The sequence below is a fragment of the Charadrius vociferus genome, unplaced genomic scaffold (assembly GCF_000708025.1).
Source record: "Charadrius vociferus isolate BGI_N301 unplaced genomic scaffold, ASM70802v2 scaffold370, whole genome shotgun sequence".
Taxonomy (NCBI): Eukaryota; Metazoa; Chordata; class Aves; order Charadriiformes; family Charadriidae; genus Charadrius; species Charadrius vociferus.
Genome location: NW_009646744.1, coordinates 3510797 through 3534378, shown reverse-complemented (window position 1 = coordinate 3534378; position 23582 = coordinate 3510797). Strand labels below are relative to the sequence as shown.

Sequence of the window (23582 nt, the reverse complement as noted above, 5' to 3'; positions counted from 1 at the left end):
TACTACTGACAGAAGAGGGGCGAAACAGAGAACTCACACCATTCAGGCAAGAGAAAGAAGTCAGCATTTCCCAAGTCAGCTCTGGGTGTGCTCCTCGCAGCGCTGCACGCCGCCGGCTCTTCTCCATCTCCTCGCCCGCTCCCCACCCCAGGGAAGGAAACAGTGCAACCGCAGCTCCCGGGGGCTGTGCAACGCCGGCCGGTTGTTCCATATCCTTCTGTTAGTGTGTGCTAAGCGGCCAGTTAGGGTATTTCACAACTGCACCTACCAACTGTCACACTAGCATCTCCGTTGCCCAACGCGGGAATCCCACCAGCTTCGGTTCAGGGCTTCCTCAAGGCCAAGGTGAGAGGTCTGCACCTTCCCGCTCTCCCAGGAGAGGTGGGGAACGCAGCGGGAAACCTCAACTGCAATATCAGACACTTGAAAACTGTTTTATTAAGAATACTTGACCAGAAGTGCATTAGGTGTATTATTGCGGCAAATGACATTTTGACATGTTTTAGAAAGAACAGAGCAAGGTACAATGCTGTTAACATCTCTTATGGAGAAAACATTAAAAAAAGTACCCAGCTGCGAGCAGTTTGGAGTCAGCTCTGTAACACAAATGAGACAGAAAAAACATCACAAAGAACGGGTAGCTTCGAGCCATTTTACAAAATACCAGCCTGCAAAACAGGTCTCAGAGAAAAGCTTCTTCAGTGTCTGTGCCCCTTTTACACGGTTGTACTTCTCTCCTTGAGCCTACCAGCTCGGCTGCCGTTACACCCAGCCTTTCCCTCGCAAGACTTTGTAGAGCGGGCTGAGGTGCCGCGATCCCTTCCTTGGTCAAATTAGGAGCATGTGAGTTCACAAAAGTCTATAGAAATCATTAGCCTTTCAAGGCAGGTCTGCCCCAGATAAAATTTGTATAATGAGATATTTAAAACTTTAAAACTGCAAACTGGCAGTCAGGAATAAATCAGAAATAAAATCCAGTGGAGAGAGATCATTATTGCAGAAGTCCCCCTGGAGAGCCCTCCAATGGGAACGGCCAGGCACCGCCCAAATAAAGTCTGTGTTTTTAAATGGTTTTGTTTCCAGTAGGAAACAAAAGCTTACAGCAGCTGGCATCAAGCTGGCCGAGCTCGGGAATACTTCACTACCTCTATGCTACGAAATCTTGAAAGATGCCACCCAGCCCACCTCCCTCGCTGATGCTCTCTGCTGAGGAGAGCTGAGGGGGGTTGTGGAGAGCTTCGTGCCGAGCGAAAGGGAATGAGCTCGGAAGGCTGGGACGAATATTACATGAGCTCTCCCAGCTCGTAGCAAAGAAGGCTGTTTCTGGCAAGGGTTACACAACCCCCCATACCCCGTCTTTCAGTTCAGGGGGAAGCAGCATCCCCAGACCCTGAAGAGCTCTTCCCAGCACCTCATGTCATTTGTAAGCCTCGATGCCATTATATTGAGCTAATTACAAGCGAAAGCCCCATCAAAACCAGACTGAGGGGACCTAACACTTACATAAATATTCGTTTGGTGGCTACGAGGGGGAAAATCAGCAGTTCTTTCTGGCAGGATGAGGGAGAAAGCAGCAGGGGTAAAATCAGCAAAGCCACTTGTACTAACCCCAGGGAGCGCTGAGAGATCGTTTGGGGGTTAAATATAGGCTGTGAAAAGAAAACTTGGAACCACAAGTGAAAAATTTGTCTCCAGCTGCTTGGTTCATGGAGGTTTTCAGAAAACACAATGTACAGATGCTCTTTGCAAACTAGAAGTTGGGTGGAGAGTTTCTCCTCTGAATAAAACCTGTGGGACATCCAGAGGTTTGTGTAACTTGGGAGTATCAGACAGTTTATGTGAGAGCACCATGACTCATTTAAATTTCATATTAACTAAGGCATGTCCGTAAAGAAAAGCTAATGCTTTTCTGTAAGTAGTGCACAAAACTCAAACTGAAGGATTAAGGGGATTAACATAAAAAGGACACGGAGCTGTTGGAGCGGGGCCAGAGGAGGCCCCGGAGATGCTGGGAGGGCTGGAGCCCCTCTGCTGGGAGGACAGGCTGGGAGAGTTGGGGGGGTTCAGCCTGGAGAAGAGAAGGCGAAAAAGGGGAGACCTCAGAGCCCCTTCCAGTGCCTAAAGGGGCTCCAGGAGAGCTGGGGGGGACTTGTGACATGGGCATGGAGTGATGGGATGAGGGGGAATGGCTTCAAACTGGAAGAGGGGGGATTTAGATGGGATATCAGGAAGAAATGTTTCCCTGTGCGGGTGGTGAGCCCCTGGGGCAGGTTGCCCCGAGAAGCTGTGGCTGCCCCATCCCTGGAGGTGTTCAAGGCCAGGTTGGACGGGGCTTGGAGCAACCTGGGCTGGGGGGAGGTGTCCCTGCCCAGGGCAGGGGGGTGGAAGTAGATGATCTTTAAGACCCCTTCCAACCCAAACCGCTCTGTGATTCTGTAAGAGACCTTAAGGAGCCTGCTTAACAGTACAGCAGCTGAAATCAAGCAAGTACTAAATGGATCATTTTAAAACCTAGAATTTTTTAACTCCGCATCCATTATGCCATGCAACTTGGGTTTGCAAGTGTTTATTTCAGAACCTGAAGATATTTTAATAAGAATTTAGTTGTCAAAACCCAGGGTTTCAGTGAAAAGACTTCATGGATTTAAGTCCAGGCTCGGTGACAATTTCAGCTGAACAGGAAAAAGACACATTTCCATGCAAAAGCATCTGTATTTCTCAGCCTCAGTGACTACTCATGCTACACCAAACATTACACCTCCATGTGTTCTCTGTCACTCTGTTAGAAATCTTTAATGGGCACATAGACCTGGGGAGGAGGTATTGGAATAAGCAGCAAAGGATGAACTGGTTACATCCACTGTGGGGTTTTGCCCATCTTTTCCCTCCAACTCAATCCTCTGGACCAGATTCTTGGTTCCTACCATTTTTGGCCCAAGCGTGCCCTTGCTTCTGGAGGGGGAAGAAAAGGTGTTAAGAAACTGTTCAACCAGAGCTTCCTGAAATGTGGGACTGCTCATTTCCATCTATTACTGTGTGCTAAGAGACTAATTATTTTATCCCTCTTTCCCAACCAGCTCAAACAACCGTTAGAGTTCGTAGACTTCCTCGGTGCTCTGTATGGCAACACCATCGGTCCAGAGCTGTAATACTTTGCTCAAGACTGATTGGCCAAGACACCAGAGTTGGGCTCTCAAAACCACATAAATAGCCCAGGCAGCTACTGCTCAACGTCTTTGATTGGATCAAAGAACACTGGTGAAGCAGCCACAAGATGTCAGCTCTCAGCCTGGTCGCTCTGGTCAGCTTGGTGTCCACTGGTAAGTTGAGATCGCTATAGTTGGTCTTGACTGGTTTTAGGCAGACATGAATGAATTATTGAAATTGGCTCCAACATAAATAATGCTTTTTCAACCTAGTTTTATGAAAAATTATGGTAACGTGCACAATTCTGAGGATTATAAAATACGCCATTAGGTGTGCATTGAGAGTCATATATTGAAGTGTTTAGAGGTTTCATGAAGGTGGTGAAAGTAATTTGACTTATTTCACAAACTAACATTAAAAATATTTATCTATAGCTTTGCCTTGGTTTTAGTGTATATGCCTTAAAGTAAGACCTCAAGAAAAAGGGATCAAGTCTATATAGCACGTCGTACAATGTTCTTTTACCTAGTTTCTGAAATTATAAACTCCCATGAGCTCACATCTTCCACTTTAAACACTCTACTTCGCACCTTAACACTCTTTGTCATACCGTATTAAGAACGTGGTTGATTTTTTCCCCGTTTTCCTTTTTTTGCACGTGAAGTTTTTGCCAAGCAGTTGGACGCGCACCCGCCCCAACAACAACACAGACACTGGGCACAGATCTGCAGCGGGAATCCCACCAACAAAATCCGGGGCTGCGATAGATACGGCTGTGGCCATTTCGGCGCTGACAGGTAACGCAGTAGGAATCCGGAGCAGTGGGGTTTGCTGTTGCTTTCCTAAATTAAACGGTCACAAGGGAGAAAGAGTAGAGTTTAAGCAGAGTTGACACTTAGAAGGAGAAAATACTGTTGTCTGCGGGACTTCTTACTCATTTTTGGGATGCCACTTGGCAGTTATGCAGAAGTGGAGCAAGACTACCACTACTAACTGATGCACGGGGGAAGAAGCAAGACCGTTACACGAATTAGCAGCCTGAGTAAAGGAAATGGAAAGTTTTTCAAGGATTTGTGCCATTTATTATTGCTGCTGATACACCAGATATTTAACTGACATTCAGCAACAGCTTACAGGAAGCCGAGTAGATTAATTTACACAAGCTAAAGGTCTGCCAGCATCGTTGTCTTTAAGTAGACATAGCAGAACAGGTTACATTTCCCTGAAAAATGCTTTTATACACAGAATGACTCCTGCCTCCCCTGTGTTTTCCTGTCATCTCCTCTCCCCAGATGCTATAAGAAGTGTCCATCCTCATCATGCAACTTCCAAATTTCTAAAAGAGAAAATGTCAAACATAAGATTCTGTTTTACACTGGCACAGATGTATTTTGGGGAACAGGGGTACTTTTCTATCACAGCTTGAAACATCCCATGAACTTGGGAAAATAAAAATACGCTTAAAATTTGAAATCTCATCCCCCTTTGAAGGTCAGAGTAACACGAACATTTTGCAAAAGAATAAAAGATGGATTGAAGCCACTATTTCTTTCCAATTTAATTGCAGATGCAAAAATGTTGTTAGACAAGCTCCAGATATCATACTGTGTCGACTGATCTACCTATATGTAATGTAAAGCCTGACAGACTTCTCTCGTTACATATGTATGTTTTCAGGGACAGTCATAAAGGAAAGCATGCGGGTGTGGATGTCATCTGTTCTGATGGAGCGACAGTGTACGCTCCTTTCAGCGGCCAGCTCTCCGGACCCATTCGGTTCTTTCATAATGGAAACGCCATCGATGATGGAGTCCAAATCAGGGGATCAGGCAAGTAATTAATAGCAGCTACGTTGTGAGGCATGCACAAGTCATCATTTTATTCACTTGAGTAAGCTTTCTGTAGCTCTTCAATTCAAGCGGTGTTGATCAATCTCACACCCTCTCTAGCTGAAGCACAGTGAAGCACCACTAGACTGCTGCTAAGAAATATGGGAAATCAGCACCAGCAGGATGCAGTCCTTTCCTATGCTTTTCTTGGAGAGGAGGGAAGAAGGGAGTTGAAAAAACAGGTAGCAGGAAAACAACAACCCCAACTCAAAAGAACAAAAAAAAAGGAAACAGTAAAAATAAAGTACTGGAAATATGCCCTCAGTTTTGCTGAGAGGATGTTTTCCTGACCCTATTTTCCAACACCCTCTTTTCCTCTTTTCCATAGTAATTTCGATTTCAGGACTGTTGGTACCTTGATTACATTTCTGCTTCCTCATTAGTCTCCAGTAAGAGGCTAGCACAGAAGGTTTCTTGCTCACCCCAAGAACAGATGCTGCTGGTTTTCCCTGACCTCGCTTCCTCTCCCGTCTCTTCCAGGTTACTGTGTAAAGCTCGTCTGTATCCACCCCATCCGCTACCACGGCCAAATCCACAGAGGGCAACAACTCGGGAGAATGCTGCCAATGCAAAGAGTATTTCCTGGCATTACCTCTCACATCCATGTTGAGAACTGCGACCACTCTGATCCTACTCATCTACTTACACCTGGTAAACAAACAAAAAACAATTGAAAAACAGAAACAACAAGCAAACACCACCAACCAGAATAAGTAGCATCATGAATGAAAATGAGTTATTAATTAATTTCAAATAAGGACAACAGTATCAAACAATAGGTAAATCTAAAACCTGTCTTAAGTTCTGCCTGACAGCAACACCCAAAAGAAAGAAAACATGCATTATAAATACAGTAAAACAGGACTGTAGACAGTGATCCAGGAAGAATATATAACCTTATTGAGTTGTATTTCTCGCCCCCGCCATGACAGCAGCATCAAGTCTCAGCAATAAACTGAGTCAGACATCTCTCCTGTTTGTTCGCTTTTAACTACTAGCCGTGTTTTCAATACTGCATCTTAGCAGACTTTAGGGTGATCCTTTGCAAATAGAAATACTACATCAGTAGCAATGGAGGAGAGGACTGGAGGAGTGCAGTCCCATCAGCCTGGGCAGAGAATAAGAAACAAAACTGAATCTTTTCCCATCCTTCAGATTACACTCTAGGAACCATGATACTTTCTGAATTTTTCTCTTTAAAGCATGTTCCTTGTATGAGATAATCCTAATCTGAAACATTACAATCCAGTCTCAGGTGTACATTCTATTTACATTTCCTAAAGGATGATAAATTTTGCAGAGGAAACATCCAACTACATGCGCGGGATGCAATTCCAGTGTATTCCTACCTAACTAAAATTAAAACATAGTAATCACAAACATGCAACACCTAGAACCTAAAAGTTAACTTTGATGTGCTGTGTTTCTGTATTTCAAAGTTGTTCCACCATTCCCACAACAAGACAGACACTGGGCAACAGTGTGCTCCGGGAACCCTACAAATGAGATAAGAGGCTGCGATAGGTACGGCTGCGGATACTACGGAGCTCCAAGGTACTATACAGTTGGAACCTGTGGGGGTTTATTGCTTTTCCACTGAAAAAGAGTTGAACTCTGTTTAAGCCATTTAAGAATTACAGCTTTGAAGTTTCAGGTTGGACATAAGGAAACATTTTCACAACGGGGGTAATGCAGCACCAGAACAGGCAGCCCACATTATTCCTAAAACCTCTGTGCTTGGAGGATTTTATGACTGAGGCTAAGCTTAGCCTGACGTGCTGTCTTGCCTCAAGTGGAAGGTTGGACTTGATGTCCTCCACAGGTACCCACAAACCAGCATTTCTGCGACTCTACAGTTCTATTTAAAAGCTTGGAAGAAAGGGGAGGGGGGGGGGTGCCTTTTTTTTTTTTTACGCCAATTTGCAAAACTGCAACCCTATGTAGCATTACATCATCTACACCAAAAAACTTCTTATAGATCCTTCAGCCAATCACTTATGTCAACAACTTCTCAGTACAAACAACCCATTTCCAGATACTGAAGCCTGCTAACTGATCTATCGCTCTATATAATGTTAGGTCTGACGAGAGACTTCTCTAATTACATATCTGTTTTCAGACACAACGGTAAAGGAAAGCATGCAGGTGTGGATGTCATCTGTTCTGATGGAGCAACTGTGTACGCTCCCTTTTCTGGTCAGCTCTCTGGACCCATTAAATTCTTCCACAACGGAAATGCCATTGATGATGGAGTTCAAATCAGGGGATCAGGTAAACAGCTATTTTTCATTTAATATTTCTTTGTCTTGAGGTCATATAGGATGTATGACCTTGCAGCTAGCCAAGTAGTTAAGCAAGATACGTTTTGAAACACTGCATCACCTGTTCATTTACATGCAGATCTTTTTGCTGCTATGTTAAAATGCAAATAGTTCTGTAGACTGTCTTTGAGCTCTTCTCTTTACCAAAGCAGAATTCCCACCTTCTCCCTGCCTTCCATCTTCCCTCTTCCACCAAGCCAACAACTCCAACCACTATCTTCCTTTTTTTATGACCATAGTTTCTTTGCTATTTTACCCTTTCCACTGAGAGAACAATAGTGGAAATACCAAGACAGAAAATGTTAGTATTTCTGAAACAGAGTTTGTACAAATGAAGAAATGCTTCATCAGTCATCTGATGTTTTCCCTCCTCTTGTTTTCACCAGGCTTCTGCGTAAAACTACTCTGCATCCATCCCATCAGATACAACGGTAGAATTTCTAAGGGACAAATCCTTGGCAAAATGTTGCCAATGCAAAGAGTATTCCCTGGGATCACATCCCACATTCACGTTGAGAACTGCGATCACTCAGATCCTACTACCAATCTCGAAAGGGGGAAAGGGCGAAGAGAGTGAAATGGAAATGCAGTAAATTCCAAATAAATTCATCTCAGCATCCAAAAGTTGTTTTTTCTTATCATGGGGACAGCCTTCTGAGCGAAGGAAGGAAAAAAAATGTATTTTACAGAATTAAAAAAGCTATACAATATGCACAACAACAGTTTATATTATGACTAAGTCAATATTACTTTGGGCCTCACATAATACAGCACGGTGTTAACATTAATATACACTCCAGATACAGATACTTAAAAACCAGCAACTAACCGGTAATTGTTGCAAACATTTTATCTTAGCCTAAATGATGAACTTCACTACAACATCTGAAGTAATCTTGTTTGCCAAGGTTTGAAGGCACCTAAACTGAGGAAAAGTAGAAAGAAACTTACTGAAACACTCTACAACACATAAAAGCTGCTGCTTGGTGTTGTCATGCCAGAACCACCAGTGTCTCTATTGAGTGGCAAAAGGGACACTCCGCACAAGGAAAAGAGTGGAGTTTTTGTTAGAATTTGCATTTACAAGAGAATCAGGAAGTTAGCAATGACTAATGATAAGCTTTCTCAAAGAGTCTGAAAAGTCAGCAAGCATGAAAATTTGCTCACCCCCTCAAGTGGCAGAAAAGGTGCACAACTGATGGCTTCTCACTGAAACTTGGGACTTTTTTTGTGACCCTACAAATCTCTCTAGCGTATCGGTTTAAATTCTGTGCTTCATTTATGGGGTTTAGTTACTCTAACAAACTATCATTGCATTATACACTTTAGAGATGGGGTTGCAGAAAGCCTTTGCAGGGCAGTGAAACTAGGAAAAGACAATAAAAGAGATAAAACTTGCCTGAGGTAGGACAAGGCAGAGCTCTGAAGCACAGGGTACTCAAGGGATACTGGGAAGTAAAGGCAGCAGGCAGCTATCTACAGGTTCTTGCCAAGTGCAGTACCTCCACTGCGATCATTCAGGATGAGCTACTAGTGAAGGAAAAGAAGAATTAATGCTGCTTTACACAGGGCAGTGTTTTGGCACTCCTCCCCAAAGCACGATGCATATACTATAGCACCAACATGTGACAGTAAACAAATCTAACACTAAAACTGTAAAACTCAACATTATGCCAGAAGTTACCTTTCAACCAAAATTAACTTCCCACACTACTAGTGTGGGAAACACATTTCACACTACGACTAATGCATCAATTTTGTTGAATTTAGTTATAAACTCAAGTATCAACAGGTCTTGTTAAGACCACTTACAAGAGGAAATGCACAAAAAAAAAGAAAATTACACCACAATTCACAACATTAATAAATGCAAGTCTGTTTTTCTAGAAGCTTAGAGCTGGAGCAAGCTAACAATCATGGCTTTGCAGAAAAGCTGCTTTAGTAGCAGGGACAAAGAAAGTGACAATATTCAAAGCATTTTAGTTTCCTCCTGAACTGTATTTCTGTATATAGCCACTAGTGTTTGATAGTTCATTAATGCTGTTATCCTGGCTAGAGAGACAGGGAGGACTCAAGGACTTACCAACCATCTACAAGACTTGCCCACATTTCATTTTATGGTTTCAGCATGTCAAAAATCCTCAAATTTGAGGCACAGACATGAAATGACAATGACTAATTTGCTATAATCCAGCAGCTAAACATTTCTACTGCGTCTCCCCAGGTTTATCAAGTAGATGGTTTCTAACAGGCCAGAACCCTGCCTAACAGGAGGCCATGGTGCAACAGACGGATAAAAGTAATATCGGTGCACATATTAATCACTTTATTATATTTACATTTAAAGCAAACCACACATATTAAACCAAATACTGTTAAGAAATATTTCAATCTTTTGTTCAAAAAGACAATTACAATCCCTTTGCGTATGGAAGCAAGCGCTTGGGTAACAGGTGCTGGTAACCAGAGTCAGATGCTTCTTAACTATGCAACAGGCAATAATGCATTACTGATTCAGGCAGGCACTATATGTTATCTTAAATTCTTTAGCTTGGAACTGGGAACAAGTCTGTCCAAGACAAGGGCAGTTTAACCCTTTAGCTGTTACTTTTGCAGTAGAGAAGTGTAAGCGTGGAAGAAACTGACATAATCTGATGTAAGAAATACAACCAGCAAATCAAATGTAGACTTCGTACTATACACAGGAAGATAGAACAGCAGGAAAATAATTACAGCAAAATTTCTATACAATGCATTTCAGTTTACAGTGTGCAAAATACAAAAATACATATTCTAATTCACATCAACTCACTGTTCCTTTATCCTTTAAAGAAAACAAATAAATAAAATAAAATCTTCTTCCTCAAAAAACAGTTAATAGCAACAAATACTAAACAGTCCTGAATGAAAAATTTCAGGATCACCCCCAGCAATCCTTACTCTAGAAATCAGGGCTCATAGCACAGCTTTGTGAGATACAGGCAGAATTACTACAGGCCATTTTGGCCTCTAACTGGCAATTTTTTTTAAGTGCTCTAAACCCTTGATTTCAAATAGAAAGTGATCGAAGACAACTGTATTCCATTTGATCCTTCCTTCTCACTAGCCACATTTATGAGATCCTGCTTTTCATAATGAAAACATGGCACACCGTTCAGACAACAATCTCTGTAATCAAAGACTTGAACTCTCTCAAACCCAGAAGCTATTCCTTATACTCTGGCCATTTCCAAATTGCTTTGCCATTCACCCAAGCAATCAATCTAGATCCAAACTTTTAAATTCATTAACTTTAACAAGGTCTTTTTCCCCATCCATTTAATACGTAAGACAGTAAAACAACATACTTTACAATGCAGTCTATACAGTTCAGCTAATATGTCAAAATGATTTAAAGTGCAATTTAAAACTGGAAAGTTTTTTTTTGTGAGCATAAGCTTATTTACCAGAATGTTTTAATATACTGTCATGAGTTTAAGCTAGATTATACTTGAGTAACCTCGGCTAGTGTAACTATATTAATGTACAAGCTTTTACATTTATAACATGAATATTTTGAAAAATAGCTGTATAAAACATCACGACAAATAATATGGTTTTCCTGAACTCCAAGCTGTATTCAGCTTCCCATGAAGTTAGATTTGCTAAAGGAAAAAAAGTTTTTCTAGTCCTCTTCTGACTAGATCAGAAAGACTAAGCAAAGACATGAAAAAAAATTATTTAATGTGAATGGAACATTTAAATAGAAGCTCAGAGAAGCCCAGTCACTGAGGTTTGAAGCATCTGTAAACCATAGACATACTTTCAGAAGTGCTAAGTACACAATCTATTTTCTATTTCAATATACCATTAACATTCTAGAACGTTTTGCTGTTACGCTACTAGAGGTTCTCAAGGTACAAAAACTGAAATCTGGAAATAAGTTTTCATATTTCATTTTAAATTCTTTATTTGCATAGAAAACGCCCTGATTCTACCAGTTTATCCACAAACGCAGAAAATTTACCATGTTGGCATCATATCAGGAAACCACATTCTTCCCAGGTGTTTGGAGACTTCCAGATGAAGGCGATCTAAGTTATAATCATTATCTGGAATCAGTACCTCCTCCATTATCGAAAGCTGGGTAAGCCTGCCCCCACACATCTTTACAAATTCAATAAAACCTCTGCAAGTTACTTCACATTCACCAAGTCCCATTGCTGTTAAGTTCTTACAGCGCTCAGCAATCTGAATAAGTTCGTCGTCCAAAGGCTGAAGTCCATTAGCACACACAACCAACTCAATTAACCTTGGGCAATTCATGCCAATACGACCCAACATTGCTTTGCTTACTGCACGACCAAAGTAAAGGTGTGTAACAGGGGTTTCCTCTCTGAAGAAAGCATCAAATTCTTCTTCATATAAGAAGAAATACATCACAATGTTGACTTTGGGGGAGTGTTTAACTAGAGCATCCCAGCTTTGCTTTTTAATAGTGTGAAATTCAACTTGTCCAGGATTTTCACTCACAACATCTATGCGAAGGTGTTCAAGATCAACATGTTTTTCACTCGAAAGGGCCAGTAGCAGTTCATCACTTAGTATGTAGTAGTTCAAAGCCAGCTCCTTAAGTCCATGACACTGGTCAGCAACACAAAGAATTCCTGAGGAACCAAACAAAATTACTTTGTAAAATGAAAACTGAATATAAGTATAGTTGTTCGCTGTAAAGTTCAAGCAAGTACTAATTCTATTGGCTTGAGTATTCATGCCTATATCCAAAACCCATGAAATACAATAAAGTTCTAGATGTCCACATCCTTTTATGATGTTTTGGCCATAAACACTTATCAGTAAGAGAATAAAGTCTAACCAGTCACATTCATCCTGGATCTGCATATCTTTCTTCCTCTTTGCCCCTCCTTGTGCAGAGTTTCCTCAACTTTGAGGAGGAAACTGAAATCAGGTAAGATTCACTGAAGTTGCCACTGTTCCATTCTCTAATACTCCTTCCTTCTGCATTCATCTAAGCATTCTATTTAAATGACAACCGGTAGCCAAGTTTAAGAGCTATGCTAAAACAGACCCTTCCCTGAATTAAGATATAAACAACATAACTGCTATAACTTCTCTTAATCTGTTGGAATACAAAGTACACAGACTCCGGATAAGAATATAGGAAAGAAACCAGACCAGGATTCCCTTTCCCTAGCACCAGGCTTTCAGGAGAAAGGTAAGTGAGAAGGGACTCAAAGCTCTCTGAACGTTCTGACAAGCCTTTATTTTGAAGGGAGTGAGCCTTTCACCAACCAATGCCAAAATGAGCAAGTGCGTACTACCAGATCTAGACACACGAGGGCACGACAGAAACTGAAAGACTCTCAGTCTTGCACTATTAGTTTTTGAAATTTGTATACGCTCCACATTTGGGGTTTTTTTAATATAACTTTGAAGCACTAACACTTTTGCTCAATAAGTTAAACTCACAACACCTTGCAAAACAGTTATTGACAACTGCTTTCATCTCCTTTATCCCACAAACCAGTAGTTGATTGGTCAGGGATTTTGCATGTGTGTTCCCACAGAATGCCAGTTAGATAAGTTTACAGAGTTGCACACATTAAGCAGCACAAATTTGGTTACCCTTACAGAGATCTGGCAACGAACATTAAGTCCTTGGAACACATGTTAAAGGCTTGCACTATTTTCAGAGGCTTTTCCTCCTCAAGGCCTACCATCACAGGTACTGAAGTAGCTGAGAACATAAAAAAAAACCCAAGACACCAACACACCCAAACCCCAGGATTCTAGAAGGTGCAGTCAAGCGAGGAGCACCTCCACCTTCATTAATCCAACTCATTCAGTAACACAAAGATAATATACTTCCCCTTCCAACTGTCCAAAGGCAAGACAAGGTCAGTAAGAGGCCTTGGCTAAGAAGCTCAGAAAAGCACTACACGTTTTATGAATAACTTGTTTCAAACTAAGTCTTCACTGTTGTTTTATGATACTTTACTGCTACATTTGTCATATATATTCACTACTCACCAGCAGGTGATACATGAGGACAGCTGCTCATTTTTAGCAATTTTAGAGTATCACTGTTGTTAGCAACTAGAACTTTCAAGGAAGGATCGTCAAGTGGTGTGTCATCTACTTTGATTGATGATAATGACTTGGAGTTTACAAAAACAACTGTCAGTGCTGAAGCAAAATGAGCCTGTTCAGAGAAATTGAAGGAGAGGGAAAAAAAAAAATCTCATTAAAAGACAGGCAGAACGACAGCATTTAAACTTCAGGTTTCGAATGCACAGAAAGTTCAATAATAATCACTTCTAAAGCATCCACTTTCTTGTGTAACAAAGAAAGGCTTATTTGAACACAGGAAATCTTTGTTTAAAAATATGCTGCTGCATGTAACATATTAGCTTTACACTCAGTAGTTAACTCATCCGCTGATTTATCTTTTCACTGTAATAAAGTAGGGATAAATGTACATAGTGATAAGCCGGAAGTATCTAGAACTTATCTGCAGAAAAAAAGGAAAAGGCATTTATTTTACTTTCCGGAAAGTAGTTCTGCTGTGACCTATAGAGTCAAAGAAAGAAAAACCCCAAATATTATAACAGTATGTTGCAGCATGTGATCATTGTATATCTTAATCTAGAAATTAGGAAACTCAAGCCTTCTAAATGATTCCCCACCTCTACAAAGTATCAACACTACTAAATTCACGAGTGGAATCAATGTTCAGCTACTTCCCTTATACTAACAGATGCCACAACTTATGAAATAGCCTGTATTTATTGGCATATCTTTAAAGATTACCATCAACTGAGTAACAACACAATAAGAAAGCTAAAGTGGTTTAAAAGCGAACTAAGTCACTCCAGTTACAGTTGGTAGAACATTACCTTAGAGACATTCATGAAGCTTGGTTTTGCTGTAGAAATCAAACCCAGTGTCTTGATAGAACAGTTCACCAACTGAGAAAGGATGTCACAGGCTGCTTCTGCTGACTCAGTACTACTATCAACCTATAAAAGCAATTTAAAAAGCATGAAATCACTCTTTATTATTTAGAAAACAGCATCATGGATATCCAAGACTGCAAGGTCCACATCCACTTAGCTGTACTGCACCAGACTGCATTTACCACAAGAACAAAACGCAACTTTAGTTAGAAATTTCAAGACAAGAAAAGAGTTCAGGAAAGTTACTACTAGAAAATTTTCCTGAGTACGACTGCTGGATATTTCCAATATGAACAGAGCGCTTAAATCTAAGCCTTCTCTGCAAATAACCTCATGCCTTCCTAAACAACTGTAATTAGTATTGGTGTATGCATGTAAGGTATGGTGTTTGTGGTATTGGTATGGTGGTTGTTTGTATTGGTGTATGTGGTGTAAGGTATGTATGCGCCTTTTTTTAAATGCCAATTATAAAGTCTTAGAGCAAAGACAACACCTTTGCATCTCAAATAATGAGCCAATTTTCAATTCTTCTAAGCCTCATGACTAACTTTGGACAAATCACTATTTTGTTTCACGTTCCTGTTTTGTGGCAGCCAAGATAAAAGCATAGCTGAAAAAGCACAGAAGTTGCATTAAGACATTATAATGCCAATTCATTCAAATCAGTTATAGGAAATGTAGAAGTTACAGGTATTTAATAACTGATTATCTATGAACTGCTGTGCAACCAAGTCACATCATCTCCAAATATAAAACTGCTACCAGTGCTGAGAAAAAGAAGTTTCTATTTTTCACTCTAGCTTTAGTATCAACCCTTTCTTCTGCTTTTTCTTCACAGCTTAGAACTATGACCTCCTCTAAGAAGGAGGGTCTGCCAAAACTGAGCAAAGCACCTGTAATTCCAACTATGACCTTCTCAGATAAACAGTGAACTGTACCAAGCATTCAAATGAAAGAAGTCTGAATTCATGCAATCTTGAGACTACAAACATAGCCTGCATTTAAATCAAGTTTACTGTGACTTAATTATAACCATATGTGTCAATCACCTGAATATACAGGCACAGAATCATTCTCCATTTCTCATACTTTTTCAAAGCAGGGTTCTAAAATGTCAAGACATTCTTCACTGTACAGCTCTATTTTGCAAGTACATTATACATACAACACAAACCTTTTTCCTCAAGTGCTACCATGCGCAAGAAATATTTATCTGCACAATAATCTGCCCAAGAACTCAGACTGCCACTCACACTGACTCACAGAAACTACATATTCTGAAAACATATCTTCAGCACTGTATTGCATGACATTAGCTCCTTCTTTACTTTGTAGAGATTAGAGTGCAGAAAATGGAAGGAGACTGTGTGCATGTGTGGAAATAAATTGTGGCAGTAGCTGTGTTTTTAAGCATAGGTAAGACTTCCCAGGTACAACACTTGACCCACCCGACAGAGAAGCTGCACACATTATGCCAAATAACATGACAAAACAAGCCTCCATTCATCCAAGACTTACCTTGAAGCTGACGTATTGCAGATGATCAGCATGCCTCTTGATAATCTGCTGAATGAGATCAGGATGCGTAGACTTTAAGTAGGAAGTAGCTGGCTGGCTAAGCTCAAATTCAAATCTCCTCCAGAGATCTGGGATGTGAAAAACTTCATTCCACCTTCGACAAACAGAAGATGCCCTGGCTCGATCTACTAAAGGTAGAAACTGAAAGACGCGCAGAATAACATGGTGCGGAAGGCTTCCCCAGTCCACTGAGGCATGCAAGTCAGATTCACCAAACAGTGAGCCATATAAACAAGTTCTCTGTTTCTTGCTTTTCTGTGATGTTTGAGGAGCTTCATTTTCAACCACAACTTTCTGCCTAGCTCTCTTCATCGTGAAAGTTTCAGATACTGGAACAATCCGATGTATTAGAACTGCAGAGTTTCCTGAAAGGTCTCATGTATAGTAGGTCTCTGAAAAAAAAAAAAAAAAAAGATATGTTCATATGTAAATATACAGTGCACAGACATTATCAAGGACCTTTTATTTTCTACAACTTGATTTGAATCTGAAGAATTTGGGTTTGTTAATTTACTGAGTGTAGTTTGATGTGTTAGTACTTCATAGTACATCAAGCACTTTGTAGAAAAAGAAGTATTTAACAGCAATCTATTTAGCAGTAGCAAATTATGTATGTTCACATTTAAACTCAGCGGACAAACTACAGAATCTACTTGTGACTTCTAGAAGAATTTTATCAACTATAGAACGCAATTCATAAACTACCTTTTTAAACAATGAATACCTTAGAACATATGCATTCAGAAGAGTCAGATTCAAAAGCTTTGCCCGCCTTCCCCACTGCTTTGCTTTATTAGGTTTTTGTTTTGGTTTGGTTTTTAAATCATGCCAGGCAGAGGAAAAGTGTTTGTACAACTAACAAAACTAACAACAAAAAACTTCAGAGGCCAATTATCAAAACAGGGCCAAGTAAATGAAGTCCACATGCTGTTTTTCAGCAGTAGAAAAGGACAGTGACCCCACAATATAGCAAACTATGCTAACTACTTCACCAAGGAACATTTGCCACATGAGCCAGAGTTCAGAAAAAAGCAGCATAAGGAAAAGCTCTGCTTTCACATGCCAAAGCAGCACAATCTACTCAAGCCCATTCTACAATGAATTCTGTTATTCAATCAATTCTCAACAACTGTCTTAACCATTTCAAGTGCCACTCCATTTTACAGTGGCACGAGGCCCCTTCTCAAATGTCCTACTAATCAGATGTTCAGCCAGACCTTATCTCTTCCCAACCACTCTGAAGCTAACATTTTCAAAGCAATCACGTGTTCTGCAACAACAAACACATGTTATCTATTATTACTGAACAACCTTCCACAGCAACCCTCACAGTATGCTGCTTCTGGGCTGACAATTTTCCATAGTATCTTCAGGTGGGTAGGGGAAAGAGACACCAAAATCCAGAAACAGCTGCCAAAATACAGACTACCCTATCAAAAATTTATCCGGCATTTTCTCCAACTTACAAAACCCCATCCGTATTGCTGATGAGGTGTCTGACACACAAGCGTAATTCCACTTTCACAAAAAGGAAGCACATTCATTCTTTGAGAAGCAGGACAGAACAACCTAGCCAATTAATCGAGAGCTGTTCATATGACCAGCTTCACTGCTTTCTGTCCTCCTGACAAATCATCTCGACTACCAGGGAATTTATTCTAGCAGTCTTCAGAAGTCTTGGCTTAGACTCTATAAAGTTCCATTTATGATAGTGATAGGTAATACACGTAGAAGGATAAACTAGTAACGCTCTTCAAATTATATGTAATAATGATTTTTTTTCTACCTCAAATAGATACACATGCCTTGCATTAACAAGCAAAGGCAGCAAGTCGAAGAGAATGAAGAACAATACACTCCAAAACAAAGCAGTACTTCTAAACAATACATTAGTGTTACTAATGTAATGAAGATACAAGCACAGCATGACTAAACATTTGGCTACTAGACCATTCTATCAAATTATCATCTACACAACCGTTTTACGACTTTAGAGTGCTTTAAGTCATACAATGAATGGGCAATCCAAAGCATTATGTGTGGATGTAGTAATTAACCATTACATAACTCTTGCAGTTTCTCATAGCCTTGCTAAATTTAGCTTGAGTAAAATATTTGCCTGTTTTTATCCACCTTCCTCAAGAGGAATTAAAAATTTAGCTGTTTCCTAAAACTACAGTCTAGAACAAAAAATGAAATTAAACAAATGCTGTTGTCTGAGAAGCTTCTCTATGCTTTTGCTATTCTCATGCAACTCTGCAACATCTTGGTAAAATCTGTTTCTGAAGAAAGTGGAAATTTTCACTTTATTTGAAACTTAGTTGAACTTCATGGGTGCTCTTTTGGCTCCCACAAAGAAGTTTTGGTATCTGAGAACTACCAGAAAGGACAGCATTCCCCTAAACCACAGGCCAGGCTACAGACCAGATGCAGCATATCCAGCTCAGACAGATGAGACGTGACAAGGTATGCATGGTGTACATAGTATTCACGCTCCCGCTGATGGAACGTGGCTGTAACTTGTTCTTGTTGCTGCATCCCTTTAAAACCAAGAACTCTAGAATTTCTATTTTTAGTATTCTATATTGCAGTACTTTAGCAGAATTACATTATATTACTCACTGTGGAATGCAAAGCCAGAAAAATGTTCCATTGGTTATATATCATGAATTTTTTTCCAAACATGAAGCCCTAATATTTACTGTGAAAACGTGGACTCTAATTTTGTTCTGAATAGTTAAACCATGAACAGTATATATTTTAAAATACAACTAAGTTAACTAAATTATAGTTCCACGTGATATAATCCAGGTAGTATTCAATGAGAGGTTTACATGCACACATACCTCCAAAGAATGTGGAAGTTCCTGTCAAGTTACCAGCACCTTTCTGGTATCTGAACATCCATCCCACTGTTGAGTCATCCTGTATGTGTGCATTGATTCCTTAACCAGAAGGCAGGGATGGGTCCCAGAAGATGAACTGACCTGTGAAGCCATCGACCAAAGAAAAACTGTTCTGCAATGTCTAGGAGACCCACTGGAGGGACTAAACTCAGTTTTGGAACAAAGACCAAGATGAATAGTACACATTGCACTGCAGGGCTGACGTAGAACATCAGAACGAGAACACAGCAATTAGTTTTACCAAATGTTATCTGAAAACTATCATTTAACTAATGGGAAGGTTAACTGTTGGCACAAATCTAGTTTTTTGCATCATCTACAATTTTTGTCATGTCAGTACTCTCACGCAACACAGATACACCTCTGGATACTTGAATATTACCTACAGAAATTACAAACCCGGATAAGAAATGTTGTTTTTTTTTTTTTTCAGGTTACTGTATACCAAAAACACATGAATCAAAACAATTATACTTATAGATATAACTTCTAATATTTTAAAAATATAAGGACTCTTGGCTTTAAAAGTTACTCACTTTTACTCCAAAAGTATGCTTACTGCATCAGGATAACCTTGACGGTAAACAAACTATTCTGGCTAATTAAACTCTATCCGGAAAAAAGATACTGATGATGTACAAATATGCTACCACATACTAATACAAAAAAGCTACCGTGTATTTTAGTATGAAAAAGGCTATTGGTCTGCTATAAGTAAGTATACCCAAAACCTCCAATTTATATCATTTGAAGATGGTTTAATGGATGAAAAAGTAGACTTAGAAACCGAAGATGTTTACAAACTATTGCGTTCAACCAGTAATAACATCTTTAGAAGGTTTCTAACCCTGAACTTTTTTTTTTTCTTTAAAAGACAGGAGACATAAGGCTTTAGATTTTCTCAGGTCATATCATCATCTTTTGAAAAGCTACCCAGTTAATATCAGCTTTTAGTTGCAAAGTTTAACACAGGTGCAGTATGTGTTAATTATATTAATGCAACAAGAGAAGCAGCCCCTATCTCCTAAGCAAAATCAAACTCAAGTACTGAAATCTGTGCAAGTAATGCTGTTGCTCCGCCCACACATCAGAAAATTGAAGATCTGTGTAACCATGCTTGTTTATAATTAGAAAGTTGATACACATTAGTAACTCTGTTCATAGATGGCATCTGAAGAAGTTTGTAATTTATGGTGGCCTTGTATTGCACAGCCTACAAGAATTACATGTTCTCTTGTGAAGCGAGCAGACTGTCCCTTTGCTAACTGCACAGCACATAAAATTCATTTGCAAAAGTGCTGTCAGTTTCTAACACATAAAAGGTAGGTTTATAGTGACACATGTAAACAGAATACATAAATAACATTATAATTGAGAGTACAAAACACTGAGATGCAATTTAAAGATTCAGCACAGAAGTGTATTAAATGTAAGTTTATAAACCGCATGCCATATTTTGAAGCAGCTTTCTTACCTAAAGAATGCTTCCAAGTTACAATAGGCAATAAATGAATGAACTGAGGCAGCTGCAGCCATGGGACACTCACAAGCATCTGTCTGCTTTCCCCTCCTGTCCAGATAAAATGCCACAGAAACCTTTATTAGTTTGGAAAAAAAAAATAAAAAAAACCCTTGTATTACATCCCACACAAAAATGATAGGAAAATACTTTTACATCAATTTATACATTTTCTTGCTTTAGTGAAGGAACTTGAGCGCATCATCTTAACACAAGGTAGCTTATCCCACATTGCAAACTGTGTCATTAATAGAAATGTGCAGGCCAGATTAAGTATAAAACTGATGGGAAACAAGTGTTGCAACTATATTTACATTGTAATGCCAACAGTACAATGTAACAGTAAGTTATTCAATATTTGCATTATCATTACCATTAGTAGTTCAGTTTAGTAAACAACACTGTCTATAACTACTAATGTAATCTAAGTCATGGAAAACATGGGGGAGGGGAAGAGGGGGGAAACCACCCAAATGGTTTTTTCCTGCCTTTTTCCCTTCATTGGCAAGGCTGTCTATTGGCCCAGGGAACTATGTGACAGATGATCAAAACACAGAAGCCACATGGCATGGCTTCCTACCACAAAACGTGCAGCAGCCTTAAGTCCCCACCCAGTACAGCCCTGGGTACAGTCACACGGCAAGGAGCAAGACAGGAGCTGTGCTCCAACAACAACAGCCCTCCCAGCCTGCAGCCTCCTCCCTGTTCATGAGCTCCCAGAAAGCAGATGACAGTCTGTACAACCTGGCAGGTCTATCACCAACCACCACAGCAGGGGGGCTTAAATTAAAAGTCCCCTACCTCCCTCCACGCTATTTTCTTTTAATAGTACATTACAGGTAAGTTTGCGTTTCACTGTCTTGCATGGTAAGTAATCATTCAAAGCTTTACCCCCCAAGAATATCCCTAAGTTAGCTTTTATAAAAATACACCAAATAACTGAAATCTTCCTCATGATAAACTTTACATGCCTATCATGGGGGGCAGGAAGTATACCCTTCCATCTGTTCTAAACTCAAGAGTTCAGTATCCTTCCCAACACTTCTCAGCATGGCTGCAAGCGAAATAACTGTTAATAGTAAAATAACATCTGAAAATTAAGAAAAGGACAGTAATATCCTTTTATAGTAAGAGATGTATCAAATATAGTTCTATTAAGGTAGTCAGTAAAGACTAGCTACAATGAGGCTTCTGAATTTCAAAGGTTACCAGCTGAATACTCGCTCCTAAATACAGACTATCTCCTGATGAAGAGAGCTTCTCTTTCAGACCTGTCCTACAACCCCTCAGCACAGAAGGAAGTTTATACTTTTATATTACAGACAAAAGTAGCAAATTCTTAGATACTACATTTAAAAAAAAAGTTACTGAAAGTTCTTGTTAACAAAAAAAATATTAATCAGGTGCAGTCTAATGATGCTTCCTTTAAGTGTCCAAGGCCACAAGAACCATCCAAAGCAGCTTCAAACATGTCAGCTCATGTAAGCAGAAATGTTTATAACAAAAAATAACTAGTTATCAGAGATGCAATCAAATACAAGTTTGTTATGTAAGTAACAGTGAATTGTTAGTCTAAGGAAGAGTTATGCAAATTATTATCAAAGATAAAGAGCTGCAACAGAGTTGCTGAAATGAAACACTTTGATAACAGGTGAGGTTTATCAAATCTATTCATATCCTTGTTTGTGTAGAGGAAAGTATCAAATATTTGTGCACTACCCTATACAGCTGTTTTCCTCTATAAACTCTATGACCTCAATGCCCTGTGATCAAGTATTTTGCACAGCTGCATGTTATCCTACTCAAACTCAAATCTGCAAAACCCAACAGGGATCCAGAAAAATTCAAGTTAAATAACTGTTTCTGCAGCTTATCCTGGTAACAGAACCATATACTTCTGCTAAAATTAAGACGCTGAAGTCTCTCCCATGACATGGGGTCTTGGCAGGGGATTCTGAGCAGTGGTCAGCAATGGCTTAGTTGAGCTAGCAGCTGTTCACTACTTCCCCTGCTACAATGTCAGTCACAAAAAAGAGGTTTTATTACTATAACCCAATATATCATAGAGTCAAGCCATAAAGACAAAACTGCTTCCTCTGATTTGTAGAGTCCCCTTTCAGTTCTCAACACCAGGACTGAGCAGGAATTTTTTAAAACAAAAAACCGTAAAACCAGATTTCTAATAGCGACAGTAAAAAAAAAACAACAAAAAAACAAAAAACAAACCCAAAACAAAACATATCCAGCAGAAATGAAGTTCCTGAGAAATGAAGGAAAAACACACCTTTCAAATAACTAAGCTTGGAAATCCACTAGGATAAAGCAGGCATCATGATAATTACACTTTAACTTTCTAACACTTGGAAATTAATGTTTATGGATCTGCTTTTAACAGCTGAAATACTTGTCACATTATCACAGTGTCTTTAAAAAAAAACCAAACCACCACAGTTCAGTGATAGTACCAAGGTCACCCACTCACAACATTAAGGAATTCAGAGTCCGTCTGGGGAAGGAGCACAGCAGATACTGCACACAAGAAAGGCAGCACTGGAAAGCTGTTGCAACTGCCGTTGCAGCCTCAAACGCAATCGCTGAGTACGTTTCAAAATATAGATCAAAATGCATTTTAAGCTTAAGTCTTGGAAGATCTAGTCCTTCAGAGTGATGAGCTCCAAGATTAAGCTTTTTCTTCATTTAAGACACAGCGATCTTTTAATGGGTGGCATTTTTGCTTCTGAATAGGATTAATTATTTTTTTTTTTAAAATCCATCCCCATTTTTCTCAAAACTGAGCCTCTCTCTCAAGGGACTTATAATATTTTAATATATTTATGATAAAACCTCAGAAACCTAAAAATAACTGCATTCAGCTGAACATCTGAATGCTTGCATTAGTTTCACTGAAGAAATACAAACGCATTGCCCCTTCCACTGTTAGTTAGGTGACAAAACTTCGCTATTCGTGTTCTACTGATGCATTATTTTTAGAAGAAAGCCACCCCCACTGTAATAGCTTTTAGACCACGAACACCACCCAAGACTTCCCTTGTTTTACTAAATGACACATCTCAAGAGCTCTCCTGAGGGCTTACCCAAACACCACACGGCAGGAAAACAAAACAAAACAACGTTCTTTCTACAGGTTTTCTAGAAGTGTTTCCACCCGACTTTCAAGCCATTCAAGCTCTTTGGATTGGTAAAAAACACCCATTCTTTTCCCGCCGACGGCCCGCAGCATTCCCCCCCTCCCTCCCCGGCTGCCG

At 39.7% G+C, this 23582-nt stretch overlaps 2 protein-coding genes across 3 annotated transcripts; one reads left to right on the top strand and one right to left on the bottom strand.

The window, feature by feature from the left end:
* Nucleotides 1-3232: 3232 nt before the first annotated feature.
* Nucleotides 3233-7981, top strand: LOC104291765 (myeloid protein 1-like). Its single transcript, XM_009891050.1, has 7 exons — nucleotides 3233-3320; nucleotides 3812-3944; nucleotides 4825-4976; nucleotides 5517-5687; nucleotides 6476-6590; nucleotides 7156-7307; nucleotides 7744-7981. Exons 1-7 carry the CDS (start codon nucleotides 3275-3277, stop codon nucleotides 7932-7934), a joined length of 960 nt encoding a protein of 319 aa, XP_009889352.1. The 5' UTR covers nucleotides 3233-3274; the 3' UTR covers nucleotides 7935-7981.
* A 2611-nt stretch (nucleotides 7982-10592) lies between these two features.
* FBXL21 (F-box and leucine-rich repeat protein 21) lies at nucleotides 10593-20367 on the bottom strand. 2 transcript variants are annotated; one of them, XM_009891037.1, is made up of 6 exons: nucleotides 20272-20367; nucleotides 18738-18878; nucleotides 15832-16283; nucleotides 14254-14376; nucleotides 13388-13559; nucleotides 10593-12003 (listed from the first exon to the last, which is right to left on the bottom strand). In XM_009891037.1, exons 3-6 carry the CDS (start codon nucleotides 16201-16203, stop codon nucleotides 11360-11362), a joined length of 1311 nt encoding a protein of 436 aa, XP_009889339.1. In that variant the 5' UTR covers nucleotides 16204-16283; nucleotides 18738-18878; nucleotides 20272-20367; the 3' UTR covers nucleotides 10593-11359. The 2 variants fall into 2 exon arrangements, with proteins under 2 accessions (XP_009889339.1, XP_009889330.1); XM_009891028.1 differs by lacking the exon at nucleotides 18738-18878 and having other exon boundaries at nucleotides 11065-12003; nucleotides 15832-16204; nucleotides 20272-20333.
* Between the last annotated feature and the right edge of the window lie 3215 nt (nucleotides 20368-23582).